Source organism: Periplaneta americana, chromosome 7, assembly GCF_040183065.1.
Source record: "Periplaneta americana isolate PAMFEO1 chromosome 7, P.americana_PAMFEO1_priV1, whole genome shotgun sequence".
In the NCBI taxonomy this organism is placed as follows: Eukaryota; Metazoa; Arthropoda; class Insecta; order Blattodea; family Blattidae; genus Periplaneta; species Periplaneta americana.
Window position 1 is genome coordinate 40,781,497 of NC_091123.1, and position 20,834 is coordinate 40,802,330.

Here is a 20,834-nt window from a genome sequence, read left to right on the forward strand (position 1 = left end):
CTAGCTTAGTACGCTTGTAGCGTGTGCTGCGAAATGTCTATGGATATGGCCCAATATTATTTATTATAAAATTTATATATTTGATTAGGTCTACACTTGTGTTTAGTATTACATAATGTATCCATGTTACGTCTGTACTCTTGAAAATAATTTCAATCACTAATGATCAGCTTTAATGAATAGTAGCCTATGTCCTATTCCTCACCAGAAAACATCCTGCCCATGCTCTTGAAGTCAAGACCCTCCGAACAGTTCACGACTATTACATACATTCCAAGTCCTTTGCCCAGATCTTTTACTGTCTCCGTCTTTCCAGTCCCAGCAGGTCCTTTGGGACTTCCCCCTCTGTGTAAGTGCAAGGCAGTCGTCAGGGTAATGTAACATCTAGAAACATACAAAGGTAAATCAATTCCAGTATTAGGCTTCGCATACAGCTAAAATGAAAGAGATCAAGTTTGTTAGCCATAACATGTATCAAATATTAGCATATGAATTTGAGGAATAAAATTACTTGGTACTAGATTACAAAAACAATTGTACCAGTAATAGGATTTCTTATATTCAGACGAAACATGTTATGCCAGTTTTAGCTCTGTAAATAATGTTTCCCATATCATCAGGATAAAGATTTTCTTTTCATACAAGAAATATTTGCATCTAAATTCCCCAGCAATATTTTTATAACAATAACGGATATCAAGGAATCGACAAAATTTCAGCAACACAATCAATAAACTTTTCACAAATAGCTGGCATAATTTTAACATTCTATTACCATTATAAGATATTTTAATGTCTGACAAATGTCTCTCATTAAATTAATATTTATATCCGTTAAACATCACCTGTAAGTTTTGCATTTTCAACATATTTAATTTTTGTAAGTCAATTGTCACTCTTGTTTATTAATTATTAAATACAAATGTCGAGAGAAAGAAATCAGAAGCAACTGCTGAAAAATAAAGATGTCTAATAAGACAAATAAAATGTTTCATCATATTGCAGACTGTCAAAAATATTTATCATGTCCGTTACTATAATTTACTATTTAGATTCTGCAATAAATGAAGAAACAAGTCAGAAGAATTCAATATGTACGGTATTTATTTTAGAAACATGTAATCGTTATTATTTTTAAATATATATCTCTCTCTACAACAATACATTTGCTCCATCACTACACAACTTTTGTAATTCCTGTAGGCAGAGAAGAGGTCTTTATACTGATGTCATAGCCAGACTTGCATTTTTTTTCACTAGGTCTTTATAATCGAAGTTGATACCGCTGAAATAAAGAAATATGCATAAAGATGTCTGTATAATTTGTACTTTTTTTCCCCTGTTTAGACAATTTATCTTAGTTTTTTTTAAATAATTAAATAAGTATAATGTTACAAAGAAATTACTGTTTGATTTTTCACTGCATAGTCTTACTATTTCTCAACATATCTGGTTAAAGGAAACCTGAGTTAAACAAAAAGAAACATTACATTTTCCATCTCTGCTATTGCCAGCAATAGAATATTTTAGAATAGAATGTCTTATTTTTATCTGGCAGAGTTAAAGCCATAAGGCTTTCTCAATAATGTACTTAATTTTAGAATATGAGTATATACATATTTTAAGTTTTACCTGTCGGTGAGTGGTGTTATGACAAGCCTACCAGAGTTCCCAAGGTATTCATAGCCATACACGAAGTAAGTATTTGTTTGTCTTACAGTGCAGTCATCAATATCACGATCCCAGTAGAAACGAAGCTGGGACAGCCATTCAAATGCAGACACATCTGTGCAATCTGTATCAGCAAAGAGTACGATACTGTAATAACTTTTAAATGAAATAAAAAAAAATGTTACTGTAGGTTCAACTGGAAGATAAAAAGAACAATAAATAACAAGCTCTCCTGCAAATAAAGAATTTTCAATTTATTCTCTCACATACAATATACCAGCAACTTTTATAGCTATTTTCCTTCCAAATTAACTGATATATTACTCTGAAAAAATAATAATGATAAATTAAAACGCTTAAAGTGTGTAAAATTTGCTTCTTCAGATATGCAGACGATTTTACCTTTCCAAGAAAGTATATAATTATACTCATATATGGTATGGTACATAAAATGCAAAATATTGACTATGTAATTAAATGGAGTACTGGTAGCGAATTAAAAGGATTGGTTGTATCATGTATGAATTATTATTTAGTAAAGAATATTTCTCGCGCTGTTAGCCATCATATACAATAACTTGACGATGTAGAAAGTGTACTTAAGAATTTCCAAGTAAGTGAATAGGAAATAAAAGCAAGGGATAGGGAGCAATAGAGAAGAATCATTGGGGTTGTCTTGGCCTAGGAAGGCTGTTGCACCTAAGAAGAAGAAATGAATCGTCAAAGTCATCATAAAGGATGTTAACACAGAGCTTTTCAGGTTTATAGAGCCCACTCAAAATAAAAGAACATAAAAATAATCTGTTCATGAATGTTCCATGAGATCACTATTTGTGATAAAATTTGAAATATAAATCTGCACTGTTAGACCTACAATATAAACCTATCCTGTATGTAATTTAGATTTCTTTTCTTTTTTCTCCTATACTTTTGCCTTCTTTTGAAACAAGACAGACTTCATAAAACTATTTTTTTAAATAGTGGCTATCTGATTATTCATTACTGAATAAAGTATCCGCCTTTAGGAGTAACCCTAATACGTCGAAATGCGTCGAAATTGTAGGTCATTTTTCCGACAACGACATTGCAATACATTACAAGAGATGGATCTGCTCTACATAAGATGATTATTATCAATGGAGAAATGAAAAAATTCCGGCAGGGAAAACGGGAGTATTCCATGAAACCAGACTTCAAACAATGTCTTTATTCATCACAAATTCTATTTTAACTTCCTGGATTTTTGAATCCAGGTCTCCAATATAAAAGTAACTAAACAAATAAGAAATGATTAAATATTATGCGACCAAGCCAAAACATTTGAAGACGAAAGAAACAACAGTCACTTGCTCATTCACCTACTCAATCCATTCACTAACGCACCCAATTTATCGAAACAAACATCCATTTATTTTTGAGAATAGCATATTCGTACTTACTTATCCTGTACATCTTGTCTACTACATCTCGAGCATGAATTTCAATGGTCACCAATGCTACAATCTTCAGTCTTTGAATCTTGGTTAAATTTCCACGAATAGCATCTGAAAAGCTATTTAGGATTTTATTCTGTTAAAAAAAAATAACAGATTTAAAATTACTTTGTGTTCTTTCTTCATACAAAATATTCCTAAACTAAAAATGCATTATTTATTTGAAATAAGTGACAGTTCCAGCAATCTGACTCCGCAGAAATGCCCTAGTACTCATTTGATACTTGAGTAGTTTAATATCAAAGACGGACATCTGTCGTCTCCATAGTTTTGATCTAGAGGTACTTTTTTGTTTCATAGTGTTCTTTGTAGTATTTTAAAACAATTTATTTTTATAAATGTAGTGCTAGAGTTTGTATATGTTTCACCACAACTGAAAAAAAGCATGAAAAAATGTATAAGAATCCACATTATCTAAATTTAATCTGAAGGACAGATGTCCGCCTTTGATATTAAGCTACTCACTTAATTGCATTATACAGTCATCCTAAAAATTACAGAGAAGAGAAAAATTCCTTGTCTCCTTCAAGAATAGAAGTCGAAGTTCGTTCTTTTACTTACTGAACTATCTCAGCTGACAGACAACATTAATATCACTGAATTTAACTGAATACTCGCCTGTCTTTTCCTGAGCTTTTTCAGTGGTTTCTTTGCTTCCAATACTTTACAGTGATTAAGAGTCCTTGTGCAATCAGTTGTCCACTGAATCTGAAATATAAGAAAAGAATCCATTAAGACTATGTGCTTATGCCAAAATTTGTATGAAACATGTTTTTAACTATCTTATTATTCATTCGATATCCACTATGCATCTTTCACCTACTAATTTATTTTCTTTTAGGTCTATATGAAAAATTAAGGCAGTTCTTAAGAGGTGTCCTATTAGAAGGAAGCACATTACTATCAGATGCTAGGGAGAGACTTCAATTTTTCTTATTCGAGCGTTAAAGACTGTTGTAATTTTACAAAGACATCTGTCCACGAGAAAACAATTAATAAATTTTGTTCTGATCTTACATGTCATAATAATACAGGGTGTTAAAAAATAACGTTTACAACGTTTCAGGGATGATAGAGGAGGTAAAAACAAACGTCTGTTTTAAGTGACAAAACTTTAGCAGATGTGCCGTTTTGCTGCTAGATGGCCTGAAGGATAGATGACTTGACTTTCGTCACAACACACACTGGTTAGTTCTGTTTGTGCACGATCATCTTGTAGGGCCTTATCTGTTGCCTAACAGTCTCCGTGGTGGTAATTATCTTCATTTTCTACCAGAACTTTTAGAAAATATCCCATTGAACATCAGAGAATGAATATTGTTTCAGCATGATGGTGCCCCTCCACACTTTGATCGTCGTGTCAGGAACCACCTAAATGCTACATCCCGCGATCGTTGGATTGGCAGGGGTGGGCCGGTACCGTGGCCACCTCGATCACCGGACCTAACCCCACTGGATTTCTTTTTGTGGGGAGACGTGAAACGTTTTGTGTATGAGACACCAATCGATATGGCAGAAGACTTAGTTGCTCGCGTTGTTGAAGCTGCACATGTTGAGACAATGTTGGGCTTTTTGAGCGTTGCAGACACTTCATAGTACGAAGGTACCAGTTGTGCAATGCCTTTAATGGACGGCAGTTTGAATACCACCTCTAAAACGACAATTGGTCTTGTTCTTTATGGATTATACTAACACTTAATGTACACAACAAATGGCGCATCTGCCAAAGTTTTATCACAAAAGATATTTATTTTTACCTCTTCTATTATCCCTGAAACATTGTAAACGTTATTTTTAACACCCTGTATATGACACAGAATCTGCGGCTTTACATCTCCTTCAAAAGAACCGATGCTGATTTTTATTGTTCTAAAAAAATGAATTGCCATTGATCAGGTTTGAATCCGCGAAAATAGAATCTAATAACAAACATGATAAACACTAGACTAGCAATTCTATACTTTACCTGACTACTTGTTATACACAGCTGACCTGGCCACTCTTTGATCCATCTATCTCGTTTTGTTAAATTTTTTCTCAATGCAATACGACATGACTTCAGTTGATCTCTTAATGTTGCACGCATAGTGTCTTCTGCAAATGTAAACAAAAGAAACAATCTGTTCTGAAAAAGTAATTAACATGCAATAAGTGAAATTCTTACGTTCATGCAAGAAAACAGTTTCGAAAATTTGTATTCGAAATGAAAGAAAATTACTTTGTTTATGGGCTCACTTTACACTTCTTGGATATTCTTATTTTATCGCAAAAATTAAATTACTAATTTAGTTACAACACGACAGTGTCCATCACTGTAGAGGAACGGTTAACATGTTTGACCGTGAAATGAGTGGGCCTGGCTTCAAATCATGGTTGGAGAAAGTTACCTGGTTGAAGATTTTCCCTCAACCCATTAAGAGCAAATGCTGGGTAACTTTCGGCGCTGGACCCTGGACTCATTTTGCTGGCATTATCAGCTTCATCTCACTCATATGATAGATAAGCATTGCAGTTGAAAAAGTATCGTAAAATAAACCAAATTAAAAAACCACCACAGACTAATGACTACTGCTTCTTCACACATCTTAACACGCTGCCACGTTGTAAACATCACATAACCATAACTCTCACTTCAACATGTTTGCCTTTCCAGTATACCCCGTTGCTAGTTTCACCTTGAAATTAATATCATGAGTATGCCGGTATTTAGTAATTATATACTGAAAGTAACTTAAGATCTGGGCCTAAATTTTAGAGACAGGGAAAGGAAAACATCAAAACATTTTATGTGAAACTAAATGTTTCACAATAGCATACAATATAAAAAGTGAACTGTAAGTAATGTCATTAATTTCAGGGGATTATTCTTTCAGATGTTCCAAACAAAAAAGTGTAATACAATTTTGCCTTCCCCCCCCCCCCCCCGAGATAAAAATTGTTTTATATGAAACATTTCATAGTGTGTTTTGGTGAAGACATTGATTTACTGTAATTTCCAATATGCTCAGTCAATTTAAGACAGCATTGAAGATTTATCCTTCGAAGAGGTGGAAAAATTCAAATATCTTGGAGCAACAGTACAGTAACAAATATAAATGACACTCGGGAGGAAATTAAACGCAGAATAAATATGGGAAATGCCTGTTATTATTCGGTTGAGAAACTTTTGTCATCTAGTATGTTGTCAAAAAATCTGAAAGTTAGAATTTGTAAAACAGTTTTATTACCGGTTGTTCTGTATGGTTGTGAGACTTGGACTCTCACTTTGAGAGAGGAACAGAGATTAAGGGTGTTTGAGAATAAGGTTGTTAGGAAAATATTTGGGGCTAAGAGGGATGAAATTACAGAAGAATGGAGAAAGTTACACAACACAGAACTGCACGCATTGTATTCTTCACCTGACAATTAGGAACATTAAATCCAGACGTTTGAGGTGGGCAGGACATGTAGCATGTATGGGCGAATTCAGAAATGCATATAGAGTGTTAGTTGGGAGACCAGAGGGAATAAGACCTTTGGCGAGGCCGAGACATAGATGGGAGGATAATATTAAAATGAATTTGAGAGAGGTGGGATATGATGATAGAGACTGGATTAATCTTGCACAGGATAGGGACCGATGGTGGGCTTATGTGAGAGCAGCAATGAACCTGTGGGGTCCTTAAAAGCCATTTGTAAGTAAGTAAGTAAGAGTATTATGATAATAGATGATTGAAAAAATTAGTTTTGACCTTCAAATGTGCGGAAACTTGACCCAACAAATAACATTTTAAAATTCCTTTTCAGACAAATTTCTGCACATTTAAAGGACAAAAATTAAAATACTTTCAATCATTTATTATCATAATACACTGTTCTCTTGAACTGGCTGAGTGTATTGGGAATTAAATCAATGGCTTTCCCAAAACACACTATGAAATGTTGCATAGAAAATAATTTTTATCTCGAAAAAGACGCAAAAATGAACAAAATTATATCAAACCTTTTTGTTTGAAATATCTCAAAGAATAACCTCCTGAAATTAATCAAATTACGTACTGTTCACCCTGTATACATATCGAAAAAAAGTACCGTTAAGTAGTTTTCTTGTTATGAATCATCACTGTTGTTGGTTCACATAGTATTTGTTTAACCATAAAAAATGCGACAAAGAATAATTGTTTGTTTCTTTACGTAACTGAGTCATGGTTATAAATAAATACATAAGATCTCGTACAAATCTGAATATACATATCACATCATGAATTACAAACATTTGATGTTTAATATCTTCGTGTTCTTATAATTAATATCAGTACTCGATATATAGGCCTATTTCATCTAATCCGTCTTTCATAAAACTATATTTTCAACTCATAAACCGTCTGAAATAATCAGTGGAGAATTTAAATATCTTGTATTTTAAGCTACTAAAAATATGTAAATAACAATAATAGTTTCTTAGACATACCTGTACTCTTTTTTTCTAAGAAAGAGAACTGAGATGACTCACCTACTTTACAGAGCCACATTTCCACAGGACCTTCTAAAACAATTGGATTAGAGAATTCCACATATTCTCCATCAGCTGAATACATTCCTAGAGCTTCCATCCTGTTTGTTACTTGACTCTGTAAGAAAGGTATATACCATTACAATCCATAAAAGTGGTAATGTTAAAATAAAAGCGAAGTTATTGAGAGTCCTTAAAAATTCCGAGTTCATAGTGCTTTAAAAATTGATTATGATTACCGCTTCAAATTGAACTTGATACATACAGGATGCAAAAATGGTACATGAACAATACACGTCAAAGCTATAAATTACATATTTTGTCATAAGCGCCTGTAAAAAAAAGTTTCTTACAATTTTGTACATTATGTCATCTTCAACCACTCATGAAACTAAACAGTCTGCTAAGAAAGTTAAGTGTACATGCAGATTTAATCACAGTTAATCAAATGAAAGTTAAGCTGTTAGAATAACATGGTTTCGGATATCGTATGAAAACATGACTTGCCCAAGGAACTGAAACAAAAGGATGAAAATAATGAACAGTCCTCTAAAACGAAATCTTTAGATGTTGTACAAGAGTGCTCGCAAGCAAAATGAAGACAAGAAAGACACCAAAGCTGGACTCTACTGATGAAAAAAAACCAAAATATAAAAAGAACAGATTCAGAGAAAGGACAGCTTTACTTTCTGAAGGCAGTACAGGAGAATCAGCTAAACAGAAAAAGAAGTTTGGAAAGAGTTAGATAGGCCTAGTGATGGAATAATGAACTAGTGGAAGTTGTGTGATTTAACAGTGTTTTTATTATTATTATTATTATTATTATTATTATTATTATTATTATTATTGTTGTTGTTGTTGTTTAGTCAACTGTCCGAAGACAGGTTTGAACCTCATAAGTGACACCAATAAGGCATTATCATGAGGCAACTAGGCCAGAAGATAATGGGGTATGGTGGCTAGTTCCTTTCCTCCCTCCATTGCATACATTGCTGACTAGTAACATGTTACATTAATCAGACTTCAGATATACCGGTATACAAACAATAAATTGTTCTTCCTCTGACACATTTATCGTCTAGTGAGATCTACTGCCTGATAATTAATAGATGTACAGTCTTAGAAAAAAGTTCTGTCGCACAGATACTTTTTAAGTCCCAGAAATGAGGCAGTGTGCATGATCAAAGGACGAGCGAACTGGTTCACAAGACAAGGACTAGTTGAGGTAATAAAATTAGTTTTGTTTTGTTGTTCTGGGATTTAAAAGGTATCTGTGCGACAAAACTTTTTTCTAAGACTACATACCAACCAGAATCTAAATAAGAGGAAATTATTATTATTATCATCATCATCATCATCATCATCATCATCATCATCATCATCATTATTATTATTATTATTATTATTATTATTATTATTATTATTATTCCTTACAGGGGCAACAGTGATGATATGTATACTATCATTTATGTAAGTTCAAAAATAATATTTGATATTTGATATTTGATATATTTGGTCACAGCACTTCTTTACATGTAATGGTGTACCTCACATTTCTGTATCCGGTGCCACCATTAACACTTACATTAACACATATTTGCAGTACATGTCAACACAACTTCTACCAATTAAACTATGTACTTTTTTTTTATTATTACTTGTTCAATCTCCCTTTCAGTATTTCTCCTACATTTCGTTTGCTATTCTCTATTTGATCATTAATCGTAATATATCTAAATTTATATATGCCTTTCAAACCCCCTTTTTCCTCTAACTACTATTCACTAAGATTTCAATTTCACTTATTCTCTACAAATTATCATATTGAATTATTTGCCTTACTTGTTCTTTGACCTTTTCTCCTATCTGTCTCTTATATTCATTTACTGTTCCAACGTTCAAATGTCAGTACTAATTTTATGCTGTCACTTGTTCATTTCTTTTAACCCTTTTTCACTTTTCACTCATTCATATTTGCGCTCACTTTCAACTTTCTCTCTATTCCACTTACACCTAAACCTTTCACAATACTCTCACTTCCTATAAATCTTATATTTCTCTCTACACATCAGCTTATACACTTTCTCGCTCCCCTATACTTCTCTATCATTTACAATTACAATTACCCTTTACTAGCACTTTTTGATCATATCCCCACATTTATTAATCGTATCTATTAACATTGCTATATCCTCAGCTGTCGCAGGTTCTGACCTTTCTTTACTGCTTGTCTCTGCTTTATTTCTATCTCTGTCTTTCTTTCTATTTCCTTCTTCTTCTTCTTCTTCTATTCCTCTTTTATTCCCCCCACGCTTTCACTTCCACATCCTAGATTTCCACTCACACTCGCACCCTTAATCTTTTCACTACTTTCTTCCCTATCACTTCCTGACTCTTGGTTTCTCTTTTTATCCCCACTCGCCTTTTTTCTAACACCTGTGCTTCTTGTTCCGTTATTGTCAGCATTCCTTCTGGAGTGCGCTAACCTTATTGCCATCGTCAAGTTCAAAAATAATAATGTACGGTACCGTACCTAATGCTGAATAAATTTATATTAAGTAGGCCTAGTTCGAATTTTAAAAAATATTATCATTTTTAGCATTAATTCTTATTTTATAAGGAAAACCTATTAGGAAATAAATAGCAGCATTAATTGTAAATTAATATGATTTGTTCAAAGTTTGCATGCTACATTTCTTGACACAATAAGAGAGGCATATATTATTAGACTTAGAATTTGGGATACCATACTGATAAAATGTATCCCTCAAAGAAATATAATAATACGTTACTTTTTTATATGAGAAAGAAATATTTAAGTTTTTTACAATAAAGTTTACATCTATGCTTGTTTTTACTTACCTTCGTCATATTCAACTTGTTGATATTATCAAAACACTTTTTTAGATGTGGTTGTACATTCTCAGGCTTCCTTGATTGAGCAAGAACTTCCAGCATATCATCATTAGAGATAAAATAGAATCTAGGAAAGATACGTCTCTTTGTCTCTAGGTATGACTCCAATGCTCTTTGTATTTTTTCCAGTGTTTCATTCATTTTATTCAAATTCTCATATAACTCTAGAAAACAATTCATTAAAACATTAACAGGTTATGGATTACTCAAAAAATGGATAATACTGCGTGATTGTAGTCAAATTATGTGCCATAGTTGCAATATCTGTACATTAGCTAATTTAAATTTATTTTCTTCCCCTTTGTTCTCAAAATGTTTAAAGGATTGAACTGTTCATTGAATGCAGAACAATCACTCTGAAAAGTAAAATTTGCCACGTGTTAAGAAGATACAGGATGTTACCTTCGTAATAAACTAAATTTTTTAACAATTGATATTAGAGGAGAAAAATTCGCTCCAGCACCGGTGATCGAACCCAGGTCCTTGGTTCTATGTACCAAGCACTCTAACCACTGAGCTACGCCAAAGTTCAATCCACAGCACCAGATCGAAAAACACTAGCATGTAGTTGGACACATGTACCGGTATTAAGAAGTAAGTAAGCTGCATTTATTTATGAACATAATCACAAGTTAAATTCAAACACTTACTGGGATAATGAGTTGCACTAAGTGCTTTTCCATCTTTAAACATGCGACTTGTGATTTTCCTCCACTCAATTGTTACTTTATCAAAATCGTCAGATTCCTTCGGAAGCTGTTTCCTGATATCTTCACCCAAAAATATGTTCTGTAAATAGATAATTTTAGATGACATAATTATAAAATGTTAGGAAAAAATGTAATAAATTCATAAATATGCCTATAATATAATCAGAAACAAGATTAATACCTAAAAATAAAATTGACGAAGCCATGATTTGTAAAAATCTATAAATACTACTACTACTACTACTATTGTCGGTTATAGAGCATTTGTTCATTTTTTATGTCTGAAACTTAAGTGATAGAGGTACCCGTAGTCGAATTCAGAAAGGGACAATCTAATATCTTCCACATGTAGATGAAATCTGGTAACTAAATTCATAAAACAAAATGACTGCTTCGTGTCCGCCAAAATTTCAGACTTCAAGGTCAAAAGGTAAGCACTGGTATAGAATCTTCTTGAACCATTAATTTTAGTTATTTATAAAGTACTGTATTATGAGATTTATGAGTGCGAAAATGCAAAGTGCATTAGAAGTGCAAAATGTGGCTTCAAATATGTGACGAGAGAAATGAAAACATTGGAAAAATTTATCATACATAAGATTTTGTATACAATTCTTGGGCAAGGACAGATGTCACAATAAATTTCTACAGTGAATAACAAAGAAGCAATTGGCAGGAATTACAAAAAGAAGCACAGAAAATAGTAGCCATGTCTGACCCAGAAAGTGTCATAGTACTTTTATCATCATTACGAATCGATTTTAACGATTCGTTCACAATTCTTCTCAGTCTGAGATTCCAACTATTCTTTTGAATAGTCAACGAATGACTCACAAGACTCTTTCCTTTGCAAACCACGAGTAGAACAAAAACGTTCTACATCTCTCTCATAGATGGCATGCGAGGTGAGACAATGGATGGTCTCTTTCTGATTGGCTGAAACCATTCATAATGACCTCCATTAGTCTACAAAATTATGACTTTGAACTTGAATGTTGTTGCTTTCTAATGCCAGGCGTTTGACAATAAAGTCATTTGACCTCTTGCACTCCAATATTTTTCAAAGATATTATCATGACCAGCCAATGAAGCACAAATTTTGAGGTGTTCCGAATCCATTTCTTGGTTTGAGTTGCACAATGGGCAGTTAGGGGACTGATATATTCCAATTCTATGCAGGTGTTTAGCCAAACAATCATGGCCTGTTGCCAATCTAAATGCAGCTACAGACGATTTTCGTGGTAAATCGGGAATTAACTGTGGATTTTGATGCAGAGAGTTCCATTTTTTCCTTTGGGATTGTGTTATCAAATTTTGTTTGTTGAAGAATGTAGATTTAATAAATCTCTTCACAGAGTAATACGTAGATTTAGTAACAGGTCTGTAAGTAGCAGTGTTGCCCTTCTTTGCTAAAGCATCCGCATTCTCGTTTCCCAGGATTCCACAATGGGATGGTATCCATTGGAATACAATTCTTTTATTGAGTGATATTAATTGAGAGAGCATTTTAGTTATTTCTGCTGTTTGAGATGAAGGTGTGTGTTTAGAGACGATTGATATAATAGCTGCTTTGGAGTCTGACAATATAACTGCATTCCTAAATTTATTGATGTGGCATAGAAGATTCCTGAGACATTCACTTATTGCAATGATTTCACCATCAAAACTTGTTGTTCCATATCCTAGTGATCTATAAAGTGAGAAGAGACAGCACGTAACAACTGCACCGGCACCTTGTTCTCTGGAGATCAAGGATCCGTTGGTGTATAAATGAAGCCAGTTTTGAATGTACATTATGTTCTGGAAACATCATGATGTAGGATTAATTTTTTGTAAATAAGTCCTCGCTTGGAACGGAGAGCTCTGACTTGTCTGCCTGCTTAACACAAATTACAGCCAATTTTTTTCTCCTAAAATTAGGGTGCACGGATTATTTGATGGCGTGGAGTATTCGCGTATATACGGTATTATGTCGTCACATGAATGAAACTGAGTTTTCGAATCACGGGATATTTTTTATATTTATCGAATTTCATTTGCATTTTTATTGTGAAAGATAAACGTTTCTTACACTTTCGAACTTGGTACACATATTTCCCATTAAGAGATTCTACTTTCTGCGAAAAATAAAATCCATGCATGTCCTCCATTATAAAATTAAGAAATCCACTTGACTGACTAGCAGTCAGTTACAATAGCTGCAATAAATAGAAACTCCTTTCTTCCTCATCCTTTTAACCTGAGATAATGATACGGTAGTCAGTTTTTGAAACATTGTTTATTCTATATATCATCAGTAATGAAAAAAGTCCTATAAGCTTATAAATCTATGCTGAATAATCATATCCTCCAAACTTAAAAACATCTCACAGAGATATAATTAAGGTGATTTGATAAATATAATAAAGCACTTGGTTGAAGAGATTTAAGGATCTTACCTTGGGAATTGAAATTCTAGATCTAATTCAAAATTGGTATGAATCCCATAACAAAATTATCTGTTCAGTAATATTTCATTATATTATATTTGGATGTCAATTAATACTATTTTAGTGCATGTGACACTTACTTCCAAGTAAAGAAACTGTCTTTGTACAAGTAGTGTTAACTCAAGAACTTCCATGATAACAGAAAGAGCTCGTTCCCAGTAATCCACATCCTTCATAAATGGTTCGACAAATCTGTTTATAAAAGAAATAATGTGTTATTAACAGTCACAAAAGCATATACACAAGTATTATGTAACAATATCTACTGTAGAAATTCTACAATTACCGTACAGTGAAATTATTGGCACATACAGAATTGTTTTATTACAAAAAGATATTGCCGATAGTTCCCTTACTTTCGCCCATATAATTTCTTAATCCAATTGTTTGTAATGTTTAACTTTTGATAAAGGGTTGACTTAAACACAAAAAATTAATTTCGTGAAAGCGACATACACCTTCACACGGTATGTTTTACGCGTGATACACACACACACACACACACGCACGCAAGCACGTGCATCTGTGTGTCTACAGAAACTTGAATAAAGCATTTTAGTTGTGAAATTCTTTATGCAGTGAACATCCCAAAATCCATGATACATGAATTAGCCATGGATCACACAGAATATGCAGTCCTATCTAACTAAAAAAATATGCTTTTTTAAATCAATGCCAAATTGAACAAATTAATTATTGACAGACATTAAATATCGGTACATCGAGAAAATAACAATGTGAGCCTGTACTTGAGCCATCAGTTAGGGTAAAGGTTGGTAATATTGTGATACAAGTAATATTGTGATAGTTCTTTTTCAGAATTTATTACAGTTTACGTAGTGAGAGAAGGACTGGTTTTGTGCAGAAAATTGTCTATGAACATTCACTTAATACGTTGATGCAAAAAAACCGATCTTCCTCTCGCTCAGTAAAATTGTAACAAATTCTCAAAAAGAACATCACAATATTACTCATATAACAACATTACCAACCTTTACTCAATAGAATAACCTAAGAGGTCCACACCTGTGGAGTAACGGTCAGCGCGTCTGGCCACGAAACCAGGTGGCCCGGGTTAGAATCCTGGTCGGGGCAAGTTACCTGGTTGAGGTTTTTTTTCGGGGTTTTCCCTCAACCCAATACGAGCAAATGCTGGGTAACTTTCGGTGCTGGACCCCGGACTCATTTCACCAACATTATCACCTTCAGTTCATTCAGATGCTAAATAACCTAGATGTTGATATAGTGTCGTAAAATAACCAAATAAAATAAAATAAAAAATAACCTAAGAGTATGCGTAATACAAAAGATCTGATAATTGTACAATTCTATTGCCAAAGTGAATGTTCAATTTGCTCTTGGTGATTTTCATTTTCAAAAATGAAAGTGCAGGTATACTGTATATCCACATAGAAAAAAATCCTGCCCAAATTCAACCTCGCAAATTTCAAGCGCAATAATTAACAATAGGTTCTTAATATAAACAACAACCAAATTTCTTGGCTTACAAGTCGATAATGTGTTAAATTGGAAAAACCATATTAAAGAAATTACCCCCCAAACTAAATTCAGCATGTTTTGCTATTAGATCTATACAAGAGATAGTAAATATCAATACCTTAAAAACAATACACTTTACATAATTACTTTCACTCAATAATGAGTTTTGGAATAATGTTCTGAGGAAATTCTGTGGATATTAACAGTATATTCCTACTACAAAAAAGAGTACTGGTAATTAGAATAATAATGGGTGCCAAATCTAGGGAATCGTGTTGGACCATTTTCAAAAAACTATAAATAATGCTCATGGCTTGTCAGTATATATTTTTATTAATAAACTCCCTCGTATGTAATCGTGAAAACTTTGTAACTAATTCAGCAGTTCATAGCATAAATACTCGTCAAAAAAATTACTTTCATACTCCATCAGAAAATCTATCGTGCTGTCAAAAAGAAGTGTGTTACAGGGCGGTAAAGATTTTTAATAGCCTTCCTATGGATATAAAAAATCAAACTCAAAACATAATTAAGATCATTTAGTGTCAAATTAAAGAAGTATCTAATTTTTCACGCCTTCTATTCTGTAGATGAATTTATGATATTTAACAACAATCCATGAATATTTCTGTCTTATATTAAGTATTGGTACTAAACTTTTGTGTTGTACTAGTAGACTATATTGTAAAACTCTTCTATATGTATTTCAACCAGACTATACTATAATTAAGACTTTATAGTACCTACTATAAAGTTTTTTTTTTTACGTGTTCCATATTCTAGCTGTGAAGCGATGTATGAATACCATGGAATGTAAATAAATTAAATACAAAACGCACTAAAAACAAACCTCGCTGATCAAAATATAATGTAGATGTTTTCAGAGGACAAAAAATTTATGTGGTCTCAAAAGGTGGACAGAAGGCGGGTGGACAAATATTCCATTGACAAGAAGAAAAGTGAATGAAAATATGTTGTTGTTGTTGTATTCTAATGCCAGGCGTTTGACAATAAAGTCATTTGACCTCTTGCACTCCAATATTTTTCAAATATAAATGAAAATATAAAGTGGTCAAAATGATGTTGGATGAAATACGTAGAGTTATCGTCTGTTCTGTAGTTTTCTTATTTAAATTCATGAATGTTATCAGAACAATAATTATCGCTACTTTGACGCGATATTTTTGTTAGTCAATTTGACTTTGCATTTTTGTAATTCACTTTGACTCTAGTACATTAAATAGACTTTATTTAAGATTTGTAAGAAACTACGAGTCTGTTTTATTATAACTAGATTATTTTTAAACCTTCTAATGGCTTAAACTTACTTTGTTGACTTCATCGCCCCTAATTGCATCTGATGATCTTCTAGAGTTTGGAAGATCTCTTCTACAGTCTTCAGTCTATATATGCCTTGTCTGTGTGGAATCATCTCTACAGGCATGTTATTCCAAACTTCAGCAATTTGTTTCAATCCCTGCAAAGTATAAATACACAATATATTTAATATAATAATAACCAGCATAACCATCAATGAAGAAATGTTGAAAATAAGTTCTGAACCAGTGAATCCAGAGCCTACAATATCTGATGAAGCAACTGCTGAGGAACTCACACCTGTGGAGTAACGGTCAGCGCGTCTGGCCGTGAAACCAGTGGCCCGGGTTTGAATCCTGGTCGGGGCAAGTTACCTGGTTGAGGTTTTTCTGGGGTTTTCCCTCGACCCAATACAAGCAAATTCTGGGTAACTTTCGGTGCTGGACCCCAGATTCATTTCACCGGCATTATCATCTTCATTTCATTCTGACGCTAAATAACCTGAGATGTTGATACAGCGTCGTAAAATAACTCAATAAAAAAAACTACTGAGGAAGATATTTGTTTTCAAGTATATAACTAACTATGGTGTTCTTCAAAATGACAAGAGAAAAGGTGTTTATTATTTTTAAGATTTATTCCTCTTACTATTAGTGTTGTTATTTATTACATTTGTAGCATTTATTGTGAAGAAAATTTACTTTCAGTTTTTCTAGCTCAAAAAGTATTTAATTTTGAGAAGATGAAAACTAAGAGTTACGTTATTATTATTATTATTATTATTATTATTATTATTATTATTACTGTTATTATCTGCTTGTATTCTCATTTTTATTATTAATATTTGTGTCAAGAATCTTTTTAATTTGATAATAAAACCAATTAATCCAATAAAACATGATAAAAAACCATTTCAAACAGCATTCTGGTTTAAAACCAATAAATCCGATCCTGTTTAAAACTTACCAACATCTCCAGTGCGACATTTCACTGCAGAAAGATATTCAAGAGATCAACTATATCACAAAGATTCACCAAATTATGACACTGTTAACAGTCAGAGGTAATGTGAGTGCTAATACTTTTTCTACATTCACGCTCCACCATTGAAGAAAACAGTCTCACAATTCCTAAGGTTGAGCGCCATTGCATATTTTTCATTTTCAATAAAGATCCACTATTAATTTTCTTTTATACTAATCATTATCAAATAAACTGATTCGTAGATACTGAATATGAACAAGATATTCTAAAAGCAGATAAAAACTTGCACAAATGTTGACTGATTTAGTCTTTATCAAAACCCTAAAACCTAACGAAGAGTTAATGAAGTATGCCTTATACATGGTCTCGTCTCAGAAATGAAATTAAACTCTGTCTGACTATCAAAATTTCTGGAAGGTCATAGATAAGTATATACAGATGCACTGGAAATCAACAAACAACTAACGATTCTTCTCCTGCCTTCAGAAGATAACTTGAAATGCAGCATACAGAAAGAAAGTTACAAACCATTTCTATAGCCAATTCCATTGTAGCTGCATTTGAAATTTCATTTATTTCTTCTGCAAAATCTTGCATTTTCATTTCCATGATGGCATCCAATGTAAATTCGGGAGAATCCTGGTCAAAGTCCCTGTAAAAAAGTAAAGAGGCAATGTAAATATTGATTACTGTACTAACATTATATTGGTTGAATGTCCTAATTTTATTGAAACGCAAAAACAGTTTCAAGTTATTTTTAATTAAAATAAGATAGCCTACAGAGCATTACAGAAATTCAATTGAGGTGCGAAGAAGTGCCAAGTGGCAGTATTAATTTTACTTATCGATTTCGATGTGAAAACATTTTAACATTCGCCAAACAAAGTTGCATTAGGTTTAAAAACTATCATTTCAGACATCATATTTCTTAACATACTTACAGATTAATTTATATAGTTATAACCTCAATAAGGAGGCTGTTCAGTAATATTTATATGAAACAGTGAGTCAAAGTCAGGATAGGAGAAGAAATGTCTGAAGGAAGTGAAATAGGGAGAGGAGTACGACAAGAACACCCTTTATCACCTACCATGTTCAACATCTACTTGGAGGATTTAGTGAAGAACTGTTTTCGGAGGAAGAAGATTTGCTGATGATATGGTGATGTTAGCCGAAGAAGAGATATGCTAGGAGCTAAATGACATCTGTGAGCAGTATGGAATGAAGATAAATACAAACAAGGTGAAGACCATGGTTGTCGGAAGAAAAATGAAGAAGGTAAACTGTGAATTCTAAATGAGGCAATAAAGCAAGTGGACAGCTTCAAATACTAGGGGTATACTATAAGCAGTAACATGAACTGCTGCCAGGAAGTCAAAAGGAGGATAGCAATGGCAAAGGAAGCTTTTAATAGAAAAAGGCGCATCTTTTGCGGACTTCTGAAAAAAGAACTAAGGAAGAGACTAGTGAAATGCTTTGTGTGGCATTTTATGGGGCAGAAACATGGACATTACGGCAAAGTGAAGAGAACGAATAGAAGTATTTGAAATGCGGATATGGAGATGGATGGAGTATGTGAAATGGACAGACAGAATAAGAAATGAAGCTATGTTGGAAACAGTGGATGAAGAAAGAATGATGTTGAAACCAAGAGGAGTAGAAATATTTCTACTCCTCTTGGTTGAAACTGATCAGGAAGAGGAAAAGGAATTGGTTGGGTCACTAGCTGAGAAGAAACTGGCTGCTGAAGGATGCACTGGAAGGAATGGTGAACGGGAGAAGAAGACATCAGATGATAGATGACATTAAGATATATGGATCATATGCGGAGACTAAGAGGAAGGCATAAAATAGGAAATAGGAAAGATTGGAGAATGCTGGGTTTGCAGTGAAAGACCTGCCACTTGGCAGAACACTATATGTGTGTGTGCGTGCGTGCGTGTGTATGTGTGTGTGTGCACGAGACATGAAAGAAAAGAGAAAATGAAAGAGAATTTGCAACCCTATCGATGATTGAATGAAATTTTTTTAGTATTTCAAAATGCCTTAATTTTTTTAACATGTTGCTCAGTAAAATAGAAGTTTTTTAAAAAAGCAAGACTCCAGCTGTATCCACCATTGTGAAGTAATGATTAGCATGTCTGACTGTGAAACGAGCGGGCCTGGGTTCAAAGCCTGATTGGGACAAGTTACGTGGTTGGAGTTTTTTCTGAGGTTTTCCCCCTGAACCAATTCAAGCAGAAATACTGCGTAACTTTTGACGTAGGGCCTCATTTTGCCTTCATTAATTTAAATTTCATATATCATTTTTCAATAGTTCCAGTTCGACCAAGGATGTATGATGTAGTACCATGACTTGCGTACAGATGGGATCTATCTGTGGAAGCTGCAGAAATTCAAGGGGTATGGAGGGACTCTCGTAGTAGAGTCAGTTGGAACTCGGCAATATGAGCTGATGGCACCAAACAGTGAATCACGATACTAGTACTTGAATATGGTCCTATGGACTAAAACAAACATTCCTATCAATCTTTGCAATAAGTGAATGTCTCAGGAATCTTCTATGCCACATCAATAAATTTAGGAATGCAGTTATATTGTCAGACTCCAAAGCAGCTATTCTATCAATCGTCTCGAAACACACACCTTCATCTCAAACAGCAGAAATAACTAAAATGCTCTCTCAATTAATATCACTCAATAAAAGAATTGTATTCCAATGGATACCATCCCATTGTGGAATCCTGGGAAACGAGAATGCGGATGCTTTAGCAAAGAAGGGCAACACTGCTACTTACAGACCTGTTACTAAATCTACGTATTACTCTGTGAAAAGATTTATTAAATCTACATACTTAGACTTCAACAAACAAAATTTGATAACACAATCTCAAGGGAAAAAATGGAACTCTCTGCATCAAAATTCACAGTTAATTCCCGATTTACCACGAAAATCGTCTGTAGCTGCATTTAGATTGGCAACAGGCCATGACTGTTTGGCTAAACACCTGCATAGAATTGGAATGGAATATATCAGTCCCCTAACTGCCCATTGTGCAACTCAAACCAAGAAATGGATTCGGAACACCTCAAAATCTGTGCTTCAGTGGCTGGTCATGATAATATCTTTGAAAAATATTGGAGTGCAAGAGGTCAAATGACTTTATTGTCAAACGCCTGGCATTAGAAAACAACAACAACAACAACAACATTCCTATCAAAGAAGGTAAGCACATTAGGCCTCAGATTGCTGTGCAAGCCT

The 20,834-nt window shown here is 33.5% G+C and overlaps 1 protein-coding gene across 1 annotated transcript in view; it reads right to left on the reverse strand.

The window, feature by feature from the left end:
* The window catches only part of kl-2 (dynein heavy chain 2, axonemal kl-2), a 120,264-nt gene that overhangs the window by 93,888 nt on the left and 5,542 nt on the right, over positions 1-20,834 (reverse strand). Inside the window, exons 4-14 of the mRNA XM_069830609.1 lie at positions 18,101-18,224; positions 16,600-16,748; positions 13,852-13,963; positions 11,223-11,361; positions 10,519-10,736; positions 7,657-7,774; positions 5,131-5,258; positions 3,783-3,872; positions 3,111-3,240; positions 1,633-1,795; positions 206-384 (exon numbers count right to left, since the gene is read on the reverse strand). Coding sequence (XP_069686710.1) covers positions 206-384; positions 1,633-1,795; positions 3,111-3,240; positions 3,783-3,872; positions 5,131-5,258; positions 7,657-7,774; positions 10,519-10,736; positions 11,223-11,361; positions 13,852-13,963; positions 16,600-16,748; positions 18,101-18,224 — 1,550 coding nt within the window. The remainder of the gene's footprint in view (positions 1-205; positions 385-1,632; positions 1,796-3,110; positions 3,241-3,782; positions 3,873-5,130; positions 5,259-7,656; positions 7,775-10,518; positions 10,737-11,222; positions 11,362-13,851; positions 13,964-16,599; positions 16,749-18,100; positions 18,225-20,834) is intronic.